Source organism: Apiospora aurea, assembly GCF_038362705.1.
Source record: "Apiospora aurea strain CBS 24483 chromosome Unknown utg000004l_segment0_segment0, whole genome shotgun sequence".
NCBI classification, from domain to species: domain Eukaryota; kingdom Fungi; phylum Ascomycota; class Sordariomycetes; order Amphisphaeriales; family Apiosporaceae; genus Apiospora; species Apiospora aurea.
The window spans coordinates 4,617,682-4,629,809 of NW_027117391.1; the positions used below are offsets into that span (position 1 = coordinate 4,617,682).

A 12,128-nucleotide genomic window follows, 5' to 3' on the forward strand; every position below is an offset into this window, starting at 1 on the left:
TATATAAAAACTTAATATAATTTAAAGCCTTATTAGTTAACGAAACCCCACTAATTAGCGAAACCCTACTAATTATTATAACCTTATTAATTAATAAAACTAACTACGATAGTAATTAACACTACTAATTAAACAGTACGAATTAAATAATATAAACAGAACAATTAAAAAAAGATAAGCTATAGTAAAATAATATTAATTACGTAAAAATAAAATAAGCATAACAATTCTCGGGATCGCGGTAAAAGCTAAAAAGCTAGCTTAATAAAATTTCGCGAAAACTACGAAATCCCCGAAATTTAAAGAAATTAATACAAAAGAAATTAAATATATAATAATAAATATTCCCTATATATTTTATATAAACACTCTCTACTTTAATAATTAATTTAAACATTAATTTAACCTATTAATAAGGTAAACAGCCTTAATAACCCTATTATAAATCCCTTTAAGTCTACGCACCTTAATTACTTTATTTTTACAGTTATTACATATTATATCGATAGGAATAAACTTTTATCGCACGTTTAAATACTCTCTCGTATTATTAAATATAAACCTTAATACGTCTTACTAAGTTTCCTTTAAAACCTAGATAGCGTTCGTTACACTTAGCCGATAGCTTATTACGGTAGTTATATTTAATAGTGAGTCGGTTTAAAAGTAATAGTTTAATAAAAAAGTGGTCGAGTAAAAGTATATTACTATTATTAATAGCTAAAGTAATATTATTATAATAAAGAGGTGATTAAAAGAGGTATATTTATTAAAAACTAAGCTATATAATAATAAATAACGCCTCTTTATTTTAAATAGCTATAAAACGTATATAAACGAGCACTTTATATAAACAGCGTATATTAATAAAGTTTTCCTTTTATATTTACCGGCGCACTACTTTAATAAGCTATAACCCTGTAATATTAACCCTTTCGACCCTTTAAAGGTATATTTCTTAAAAGAGACTAAAAAGCTCGGAAATATACTAGTAATAACACTAGTGTATAAAAAGAAGTTCTTTATATACTATAAGGTAACCTTTAAGAAAGCCCTTTTTAAATATAATATTAAATTTAATTAGAAAAAGATTAATATATACCCCTTTAATTCGAGCTAGGTGTTAAATAACGAATCGAGACTTTTATACCCTCTTAATTCGAAAGAAAAAATTACCGATAGTAATAATAAAACTTTATCGATATAGTTTATATTAAAGAAATCCATTAAATTTAATAATCGGCTTAAAAAGATAGAAAAGTAAAAGGGTATACGATTTAACCGGGCAGCTCGAAACTTATTCTTAAAAGCTAGACGCGCTATCGATAAACACCGCTTAAAATTAACGTTTTACTAATAGAAAATTACTCGATTAAAGTAAGAAATAAAGGCTCTACGTCTTAATATACGTACGAAGGTTTAATCGAACTTAAATAAAATATTTTATAAGTTACCGAATATTATTAAAGCTTAAAAGAAACTTAATTAAACTATTTAACGTTAATAAAGTAAAACCAATATAATAGCTCGAAAAATAGCCTTAGAAATAAAAAATATTAATATAAATAATATAATACATACATTTTAACTTTAATTAATTAAATATACTACGTTATTATTATTTAATTAATTAATAAAGTGTGGTGGTAATACATCGATTCTACGTTAAAAGGGCCGATTAGGTTATTGCAGTAGGGGGTGCGTTGCATTGAGGGGTGCGCACGGTTACTACCTATGGTACATGCCTTTGCGCAAGGTCAGGGACAGACGGCTTGTATTTGATATACCTCCCGCCTTCCGATGTTGACCATCTGCTACTATGTGTCTGCCGTGGTCAATGATGGAGGTTGCATTTCCAAAAATCGTCTCACCGCAGGCAACCGTTCTCCGAAGTTCGACCTCTCTGGCCCAGAGAACGCGCAAGAGGTGAGAAGGAATCCGTTGGTGTTTCTTCTATGCTCTTATATGCTCAACGAAACATACATCTCATGGATACAAGAAGCGATCCTGTATCCTTCCCCAGCGCTAGCTACCAGCGGTTTTCACCGCAATAGTGGAGCTGGGACCTACATAGAAGGCAATTGTAAGTCACCCAGAGGGCGGTTCTGGGGGAGCAAGGGAGGTCCGTCTATGGCAGCAAAATGCGCGACTAGTGTCGGTCTAGTAGTGGAGCGACCTTGACGAGGTGCACTGCGATCTGCCTGGGGTACCTTGGCCTATAAAACAAAACCTGGCGAAGTAATATTTCACTCTACCCATCCATATCGAGTCGATCGGCTACCTACCTACCTGGATACCTAGCTGTCCAGCTGTCAAACGTCCAAGATGATCTGAGGTGCGCTAGAATCAGCCACGGCAAGCCCAATCGAATATCATCTTACTCAAACATGGTCCTATCCCGCCTACCTACTCGTACTAATCAAACGTACGGGATTCAACAGCGTGGGCGACTGTCCAGCCTCCTGGAGACCTCCGCAATGCTTGCATAAGCAGGCAGAGAGAGAGGCATTACCAGACAATAACAACAACAACGAGCTTAGCATAGGTATCTACACCAATGCCCATATGTACATACGAGTAAGTAAAGTATATAGTTATATATGTATACATGTGCATATATAAAGGCAGTGCAAGGTGATCATGGCAATGTTCACCATTCGAGTTTTGATTTTCCTTGCGTGGCCTTATCTTACTTACCTCCTGGCACGTACATACATGTACTTATTTCAGGCATCTTGACCTTCTATTTCCATCAATCGACTACTACCTGGATTTGGTCAATGGGACGCCCGTCCTAAAATAACACACCCCCATCCTTAATGCTGTACATGCATCCATGTCCACCTCTTCCTTGCCGCACCCCCCTACCTCGTCTGCCCGTCCCCAGCTAGAATTCTAAACCTGGGACCCCCATCGGCTCGTGGGGACACTGGGGTTCCGCCAAAATATACGGTCGTGCTCGCGCCATAATACTTAAGATCCCAAGCTCCCCCACGTCCGCCTGGCCCGCCATCCCCAGATTCAGTCCCCGTATCTAATGTTTCCAGACCCAGACCCAGGCCCAGCCAGACCAAACCCCCATCCGCGCGCGAAGGGGAAAAAAAAAGAAGGGCTTACCGAGCAGAACGACAGACAATCCCATTCGGAAACCTACATTCACACACATAGCATTGCCATTGCCAGCCTACCTACCTGCCTGAACCAACGACCTTGAACTGTCACCGGCTCCGATTGCTCGTTGAAGAGGTGTAATTGTCGTTGTTTGTTTGCCTTTTCAACAACAACAACCCATTCGTCTTGGCTTGACCGTTTTTTTTTCCCACACATCGCAGCCAAATCTTCACTAGCTTCAAATCATCAACACCAACCTACTTGCCTAGCCTGGTGTGTGCTTTGTGTACCCGAAAGCTTTCTGTTTCGCGGGTAGATCTGCTACGCCCTTAGATCCAACTATCGCTTGGGTCAGCCCAGCTATATTTAACTTGTCGCGGCAAGGTACGTATGAGCATTTATTTCTACTCAAAGCATCTCAGGCACGCGTGCGAGAGGGGGCGGATGCAGCGTGGACCGGGCGAAGTGTCATTCTGCGTATTTGTTGCTTCTCAAGGAAGAGGTTCCCGCTCATCACACCCACACCCACACACCCTCATCTCGAGTCCCCTCAAAGTGGTGGCTTCCGAAGTCAACGTGCGCATCAATTGCCCAGCCTGGAACCAGGTATATCTGCGGAACCCCTGCGTACAACACGCCCCCATCTTGCTAATTTGTTCAATGCCTGGCCCAAGTTGTCCCTGTCCATATTCCCCCCATGCATGCCTTTCTCCCTCCAGAAACCGCAATAATTCGAGCCTGGCCGTCCCGTTCCAGTGTCACGCCCTTTTCTCAAGTCCTCCCATGTTGTGTGCTTCTGCATCACACACCCCCGCTTGTTCGCCTGGAATTACCTGTGATATGTACAGGCTGAAGCCGATGACATCCATGGATCTCTCTTATACTCGCACCCAGTCCGAATCTCTGCCCCTCCGATACACTATTCTTCAGAGGGGCATCACGATTACACTCATCTAACACAACTTAAGCCAGACAAGTACCAACCAAAATTAGTGTGCTATCAACCACATTGTCGTAGTTTTGCTCAGGATCGCCCCCCAAATCCAGTTGCCTTGCCGTAACTAACCGCCAACTACCATCATCACTTCGGCGCGCCTTCTCTCTCTCTATCTGCCGGCCATGTGTTGATCAGACCCGGCCATTTTGCTCGGGTGAGGCTTCTCAAAGGTTCGAATACGCAACAACAATTGGCGCCCTCGGCGGTCATAGAAAATCAACAACCGGAAGCTCGATCATTTCTCGCCGTGGCGGTTCACAGCCAACAATACCCTGGACAGCTGTGTGACCAACCGTCTGTCTGTACCTCCGTAACAGTACAAGTATTGTGCTCCTCTGCAGCAAAAAAAGCTCCGATCCAAGACCTCGATCTCGTCGTGGACCTGGTCGTGCTGCCGGTCAGTCGGCCTCTTTATACGCACATATAACACCTTTGCGCCTTGCAGATCAGACAGACACCACCACTCCAAACTTCCCAGCATCATCAGTGGCTGTGCCTTCCATAGTTGGACCATGACTACGATATTCGCAGTACAGCCAGGCGACATCAAACCCTCCATAGCTGTGTCGCAGCGTCCTTCAATCATGACGCAAATGCAAAGGTTGTCACCTTCGAGGTGTGTTAAGAGGGAGGAAAAGGCGGATGTGGGTAGAATTCAGACGCATTCTCCCGAGCAAGACATGAGGATTATAACAGATGACCACGACCAAGACGCCGACGGTGATGCTGACACCAAGCATGAGAACTCTTCCACAGACGGCGGACCTTCGAGGAAACGGAGGCGGAGTCGGAAAGGCTTGGATAAGAAATTTGAGTGTCCCCATGATGGATGCGGAAAAAGCTATTCAAGAGCTGAGCATCTGTAGGCATACCCAAAGCTTTTTTGTAGAGAGAGGACTGACACCGATGAAGCTATCGCCATCAACTTAATCACACGCCCAAGATGATATACAGATGCGACTTCCCGGACTGCAACCGCGAATTTGTTCGTCTAGACCTCTGCAATAGACATCGAGATCGGCATACGGCGAAAGGATCAGCCCTTAGTCGCAAAGATTCATTGAACAAGTTTTCCAGCCCGGCAGACAACAGCAGGCAGCCTTTTTACTTCTCACCCAGACTCCCCCGAGTCCAATAGGCCCGGGACTGGCTACGGGCAAGGTCGAAGCAGCCATATGCCGTACCACCACTCGCAGAAGGATGCTCAGTATACCCCGATTTCAGCCACGCCACCGAATACGTATCCTCACAACCCATCTTCCAATGGAATGGATGGTTACATGCAACATGACGCTAACTATACGAACGGCCAGCGACACAGCTACCACTCGTCACCAGGTCCAATGCGACCTACAGTTCAAACGAACGTGGGTCCTTATGGGGTCCTGTCGCCTGTTTCGACACAACACGGAAGTTATTCCAGTCACCATGCCAACACGCCTCAGTCGTCGTCCACCGTGCCATACGTTACCCAACAAAACTTCCCGCCTTTCTCTCTCCCCCCGTCAGATTTCTCATCTGCATCAGCGAACGGCCCTAGGGAAACAGGCCAGTCATATGCACCGGCCACATCAGGCGAATACAACGACCACCCACCGCACACTTCGGGTGAAATGGTGCTACTGGATCAGATGACGAACCAAACGACAATCCCAGTCTTCGGGACGGACGGGGTATCAAATAAGTCTCCCTACATATCGATGACAGAAGACTTCATATCCTATTTGTTCAACACCCAGACAATGGGGGCTGAGGGGTCTCCGTCGATGAGCCCAGTGGTGCCTCAGGGGCAACACGCAAAGTTCGTTGTACATTGCCAATAATTAAGATGTTGTACTGACTCTATATGGTAGCTACGGCAATTACCAGACACCATATGGCATGACATACTATGGCAATGATGGTGCGTCAGTTGGTTACTTCCCGCCATCACACCAACCACAGCAAATCATGTCTGTAACCAACCTACTTGATCAAAACTTGCCGGAATCGTTGTTGTCTGAGGAAAAGAGTCAAGAAATTTTCGATTTCATCAAAGAGCGCTTCCAGGAGAACCACCACGCTCCCGTTGAGCGGCAGAGAGACAACATACTCGACGGCGACCGCAGCAATGAGCGCCACATGCTGAGCCGTAAGATGATGCAAGCTTACATCGGGTCATACTGGCTTCATTTCAGTGACCAGATCCCGATCCTGCACAAGCCAAGCTTCTCCCCGGATAAAACAGACACGTTGCTGTTAATCGCAGTTATGGCGATTGGAGCTTCGTGTTTAGACAGATCTCACAGCCAAAGCGTTACTAGAGCAGGAGCAGAGCTCTCGAATTTCCTGGCATGGCACCTCAGGTGGGAAATATTCATGAATGCGAATTTCCGCCCGCCTGCCAAGCTATGGGTTTTCCAGACACTCATCCTGCTCGAGCTCTACGAGAAGCTGTATTCAACAAGAGAGCTGCATGAGCGAGCCCACATTCACCATGCCACGACCATCACGCTGATGCGGAGAGGCAGATCGTTGATAGGTAAATCGGCACTCGACTCGCCCCCTAACCCCCGAGACGACAAACAAGGACTGAACGGGTCGAGACATTCGTCAACTTCTGGCATGGCGCACACCCCTGATGAATGGTGGAACCACTGGATTACAAACGAAGCAACCCGGAGGGCGGCCTTTGCTGCGTTCCTTATTGACTCGACCCATGCAACTATGTTCGGACATTCGACTGTCATGGTAGCGCATGAGATGCGGCTTCCATTGCCATGCGATGAACAGCTATGGAAAGCAACAAGCGGGCTGGAGGTCAACCGCATCGAAGCAAACTTGATGTCAAATGGAGTCAAGCCTCTGTCGTTCCTGGAGGGGCTGAAACGAACTCTCGGTGGACACGAGGTGCAGACCAACTCGTTTGGAAGGCAGATACTCATGGCCGGTTTGTTGAGTGTAAGCTGGCACATGAACCAGCGCGACCTGCAAGTCACCTCGCTGGGAGGAAACCTCCCACAGGCTCTAGGCGGTCGCGACAAGTGGCGGTCGACACTTACCCGAGCTTTCGACTCGTGGAAAACGGACTTCGATAAGTCCTTGCAGCGCAACGAAGCCGCGTCGGATCCGTATAGTTACGAAAAGCACAGTGAGGCCAACGTGGTATTCGAGAGCCGGACTGTCTTGCACCATCTGGCGCACATGGCCATGCACGTGGACGTCGTCGACTGCCAGATCTTTGCCCGAGCCAAACGTCTTCTGGGTCGGACTATTGGCACCCAAGACTTGAACAGTGCTCAGCGAAGGATGAAGGACAACTGGGCACCCTCAGCGAAAGCCCGTGACGCTACCTTTTACGCTCTGAAGTTCCTGTGTTCGGTGCTTCTCTCCAACAGTGCAGACTCGCCAGCCTCTGAGGACCATGGCAGGAAGTATCTGCCTTACTCGGCCCGGGATGATGTTCTCCTGAATCGGCCCTGGGTATTGTATTTTGCTGGTCTCGTGGTATGGTGCTATGGATATGCCCTTGAAGGACCATGTACTAGTGCACCGATGCCCTCGTCTCCGAAGGAGCGGCTGGACCACATGAGAGAATATCTGCAGCGATTGGGCTCGGTGTCATCTCCTGAGGAGCTCAAGTTGACCAAGGGAGTCAACAAAAACAGCGCCATGCTCATGATTTTGAAGGAGGCCTTCGAACTGACGCGATGGGAACTGCTGCATGAAGGCGCCACATTATTGAACAACTGCATCCAGCTCAACAACGGCATGAGCGTCTCCTGAACGATGACGATTTAGTAATTTGAATAAGAACATGATGTGCCTGGAGGAAGGAAGGGAAAGAGTTTTGGGTTGGCATATAAATATGGACACTGAACGACGGGTTACTCTTCATGATTTCATGGCGCGCTTCTTATGTTTGACACCACTTCTTGCTATATACCCATTCGAGGCTCTCGTGTCCAATGCCGAGAGACGTCGATAATGCCAATATCTAATGATTGAAGATGTTTGTGTGGTTCTGGTCAAGTCCGTGTACGTCGAAGCTCAAGCGACCGTTATCTCCGTGAAGTCCGAATCTGCTGTGGTGACGTGCACCATCGTGGATTAATGGGGCTCGGGTCCGACAAGGTGAGAGTCGGCCCAACTCTGAGTTCCGGCCCGCGTACAAGCATCTCGACGTCTGAAGTACCAGTAGGTTGCACTCGCTTGCGTAATTTTAAGAGCAAACGATAGGTAGCCTAGGTCGTTAGATAGCGCTGTATTGTAGGATCCGTTCATGCAGTCTAGACTTGAGTTGGACTGTCTATAGGGCTGTTGACCGAGCTGCGACTGTGGCTTTGATCGGAGCGGCGCATTCCACCATCCCCATTTATCACGGGCAGTCTATGTATTTACATATGATGCTCCGAAAGGGGCACAGGAATGTCACACCACACTTGCATCTTAAAACCTTATGATTCCGCCCATCTCCCTTTCCTTTGATTGTCATAGCAGACCTCTTGTTCTTCACCCATGCGTTTTCGATTCCGTCACCTCCCTCGCCGAGGCTTCCAAGCTCCTAGAGACCCCAAGATTGCCACCAAAAGGGCATCTGTAGCCTTTGCCGGCGCCGCCGTTATTCCAATGGCAGCCTACTCCACCAACTTGACGAAGCCTTCGAGCTTGTCACCCACGCCGGAGGATGTAGACGCAAAAGGCGCACCACGTTAAGAATCGACGTGGTGAGACGACCAAGTTCACGAATCCGCACGCCTCATGCAACGAGCCCGGTCCTTTCCAGATGTTCAAATGGATGATGTAAGTCCCGACTTCCAAAGAGCTCTTCTTGGCCCCGACCAGCAGGTCTAATCGAGACTACAGCGAACACCGGCTCTCGGGCGGCCGCTTGCTGGCAGACACCACCGGGATGCAGCTCAATGTCGTGAAACCCGAACTCCTGCCGTCGCGCACGGGTTCGGACAAGCTTCGCGCAACCTGGCTGGGCCATGCCTGCTACTACGTCGAGTTCCCATCCGGCCTGCGCGTGCTTTTCGACCCGGTATTTGAGGACTGCTGCGCGCCTTTCCAGTGGCTACCCCCGAAGCGCTTTACGCCGCCGCCGTGCGACGTCTCGGCCTTGCCGCATATTGACGCCGTCGTGGTCTCGCATAGTCACTATGATCACCTGTCCTACCCGACCGTGAAGAGCATCCAGAACAACCACCCCGACGCGCACTTCTTCGTCGGGCTGGGCCTGGCCAAGTGGTTCCATCAAAGCGGCATCGAAAACGTAACCGAGATGGACTGGTGGCAGGATGTCGAACTCACCCTAACCCCTAAGTCCTCCTCGCCAGCTCCCAACACAGATGAGAAGGCCAAGGGTGCCGCCACCTCTGCGGCACCTTCTCCTTCTCCAGCTACTGCCTCCTCGACCACGCCGGCGCCGGCGCCCATAAGCGCCCGCTTCTCTTGTCTGCCGTGCCAGCATCGCTCCGGCCGCGGCATCCTGGACCAGATGAACACGCTCTGGTGTTCCTGGGCCGTGTCGTCGGGGCCCACGCCCGAGACGACCAAGTCGGTCTGGTTCGGCGGCGACACGGGGTACCGCTCGGTTCCCAAGGTGGCCGAGGGCGCCGACGACTACGGGCCCGAGTACGCCGCTTTGCCGGTGTCGCCGCAGTTCGGGCAGATCGGCGCGCTGCGGGGGCCGTTCGACCTGGGCCTCATCCCCATCGGGGCGTACGCGCCGCGCCACATCTTCTCGCACATGCACTGCAACCCGCACGACGCGGTCGAGATCTTCCGCGACACGAAATGCAAACGGGCCATGGCCATCCACCACGGCACCTGGGCCCTCACGGCCGAGGACGTGAAGGAGCCGCCCCGGCTGCTCAGGGAGGCGCTCAAGCGGCGGGGCATTGCGGAGGAGGGGGTGTTTGATACGTGCGACCCGGGGGAGACGAGGGAGTTTTGAGAGGGACGGCGATGGTGGACGGTGTCAAGTTGATTAGGATTGGGCCTTGTACATAATCAATATGTACAATATGTATTTTCACCAGCATAGCAGGTCTGCATGATTTAATTGAAACTACGATGATCTCCCGTCAAAAGAAGCAATTGGGTTGTTTGCTTTTTATAGATAACAATTAGAATGATGGACTCGGTGGTTCAGTATTGGATGCGTGATAAAATAAAAATCTACCAAATACATCAGTAGGCAATTTTTCTAATACTGACTTCAAGTTGACACAAATAAAACTTGCACGAGCTGCTGTTTTACACCTACAACTGCGCAGCGCAGATATTCATTGTCAAATGCCATCGCAATTCCATTATTAGCGACTTAACCCACTTATTTAACGCCAGATCTTCGTCGCTTGTTTTGTGTCTCTTTCAGCTTGAGTAAGATTACGATATTTCAAGGCTCGCCGCAATGACGTGCACGCCCTTTGACTCATACGCCGGAGAAAGGTGGCTGGCTATGTTGAGGCACCAAAAAATGGGTAGAACATCAATACAAGTACCTAGACCTCCCCGGATTCCCTCATTTGTTCTGGCCCAACGGATTCAACAAGTTGAAGAACGAGTTTTAGGCATTGTGCATAACGTGCAATTGCCTCCGTCAAAAACTACACGTAATCACCCGAGGAGACCGCTTGGCTTACAACACACAAAACACCCCGTCCTAGAAATATGTCGTCGGACGGACTTGAGAATGGCGAAGGAGACACCGTATCGGTCTTCATAGTTTCGTTGGGCAACCCGCCGCCTCACGACCAAAGTCGACACTCCGCAGGGCACATTCTGCTCAAGGCGCTGCAATCCCACCTCGAATTCCCGGCGTTCAGACGGTCCAGGCCGTTCGGCAACAGCCTCATCTCGGAGGGCAAAGTCGCGGATCACGTGAACGTCATGCTGTGCCAGTGTCCCGCCTCCATGAACGAGTCCGGGGACGCCGTCGCGAAAGCGTACCGGCAGTTTGTGTCGGCACCAGCAGCCACAGTGGATGAGTGGCCGACGCTAGTCGTCCTCCACGACGAGATGGAGCTCGCGCCGGGGCAGCTCCGGCTCGGCCGGGGCGCGGCGAGCGCCAAGGGCCACAACGGGCTGAAGTCGGTGCAGCAGAGCCTGCGGTCGACGGGGCTGGGGGGCCGGCTGGCGGCGAAGAAGGGGCGGTTTTTGCGGGTCGGGTTCGGGATCGGGAGGCCGGCGGGGTCGACGCGGAGGAAGGAGGATGTCGCGGCTTTCGTGCTGGGGCAGTTGCCCGAGGGCGAGCGGGAGCAGCTCGAGGGCTGCGCGGAGGAGCTGATGGAGCTCCTCGAGGAGGAGATTGCGAAATGAGGAGGAGGTGGGCTTACGACGAAGACCGGGTTGCGGAGTCTTACACCATGGTGCTTACGATACCCAACACACGATCGACCTTCGGAAAGAGCCAAGAGTATGATCTAAACATAGATCGTTTACCTGTTTGGTCATGCGGAAATCGACGGCCCCGTTATCAGCTACCAGAATGGGGAGACTACATGAGAGGAGTCAGGTTCGAAACCTGACAGCGCTATTGGTTTTCCCTTCATGTTCTTCGGGTACACAAGATCCAAAAATAGGACCACGAACACGGTCTAGAACCGGCGGAAGAAATAAGCTTAAAGGTGGCCGTTCTGGAACGTGACAAGACAATGGGTTGACCCTGGGGATACGACTCGGTCTCACCACGATGCAGGAGCAATCTATCATGGGATTCTGGATCTTCAGACCACATGTCAACAGGCTTGGGACGGCCTATTTCTCGAATTTTGGAGGAACCCTGAGTGTTACATCGCCCATGTCTGGCCGAGTCCATGGTGTCGGCCGCGCCGCTGTCGTGCAGCATCCAAATCAGCATCTCCCTCCGCATCCCGGGGTCCCGTCGACTATACTCTTCATTATCCGGTAGCCCCCTGCAACTAGACCAAAACCGTACCACGGTTGCACGATCTTAGACATTATTCCTAGAGCTAAGGAACGTTCTACCAAAGCGGCCAATCATTACAATGCTTGATCGCATTTTACTCGCCTA

At 49.3% G+C, this 12,128-nt stretch overlaps 4 protein-coding genes across 4 annotated transcripts; all 4 read left to right on the plus strand.

Moving 5' to 3' along the window:
- Positions 1-4,620: 4,620 nt before the first annotated feature.
- PG986_006177 (fungal-specific transcription factor domain-containing protein) lies at positions 4,621-5,246 on the plus strand (the record flags this gene model as incomplete). The annotated part of the gene is made up of 2 exons (XM_066842399.1): positions 4,621-4,970; positions 5,063-5,246. 2 exons carry the CDS (start codon positions 4,621-4,623, stop codon positions 5,244-5,246), a joined length of 534 nt encoding a protein of 177 aa, XP_066702261.1.
- A 37-nt stretch (positions 5,247-5,283) lies between these two features.
- Positions 5,284-7,873, plus strand: PG986_006178 (uncharacterized protein; the record flags this gene model as incomplete). Its single annotated transcript, XM_066842400.1, has 2 exons — positions 5,284-5,909; positions 5,962-7,873. 2 exons carry the CDS (start codon positions 5,284-5,286, stop codon positions 7,871-7,873), a joined length of 2,538 nt encoding a protein of 845 aa, XP_066702262.1.
- A 732-nt stretch (positions 7,874-8,605) lies between these two features.
- Positions 8,606-10,046, plus strand: PG986_006179 (uncharacterized protein; the record flags this gene model as incomplete). The annotated part of the gene is made up of 3 exons (XM_066842401.1): positions 8,606-8,776; positions 8,829-8,890; positions 8,954-10,046. The coding sequence occupies 3 exons, from the start codon at positions 8,606-8,608 to the stop codon at positions 10,044-10,046; spliced, it is 1,326 nt and encodes a 441-aa protein (XP_066702263.1).
- A 719-nt stretch (positions 10,047-10,765) lies between these two features.
- PG986_006180 (peptidyl-tRNA hydrolase) lies at positions 10,766-11,413 on the plus strand (the record flags this gene model as incomplete). Its single annotated transcript, XM_066842402.1, has 1 exon — positions 10,766-11,413. One exon carries the CDS (start codon positions 10,766-10,768, stop codon positions 11,411-11,413), a length of 648 nt encoding a protein of 215 aa, XP_066702264.1.
- Between the last annotated feature and the right edge of the window lie 715 nt (positions 11,414-12,128).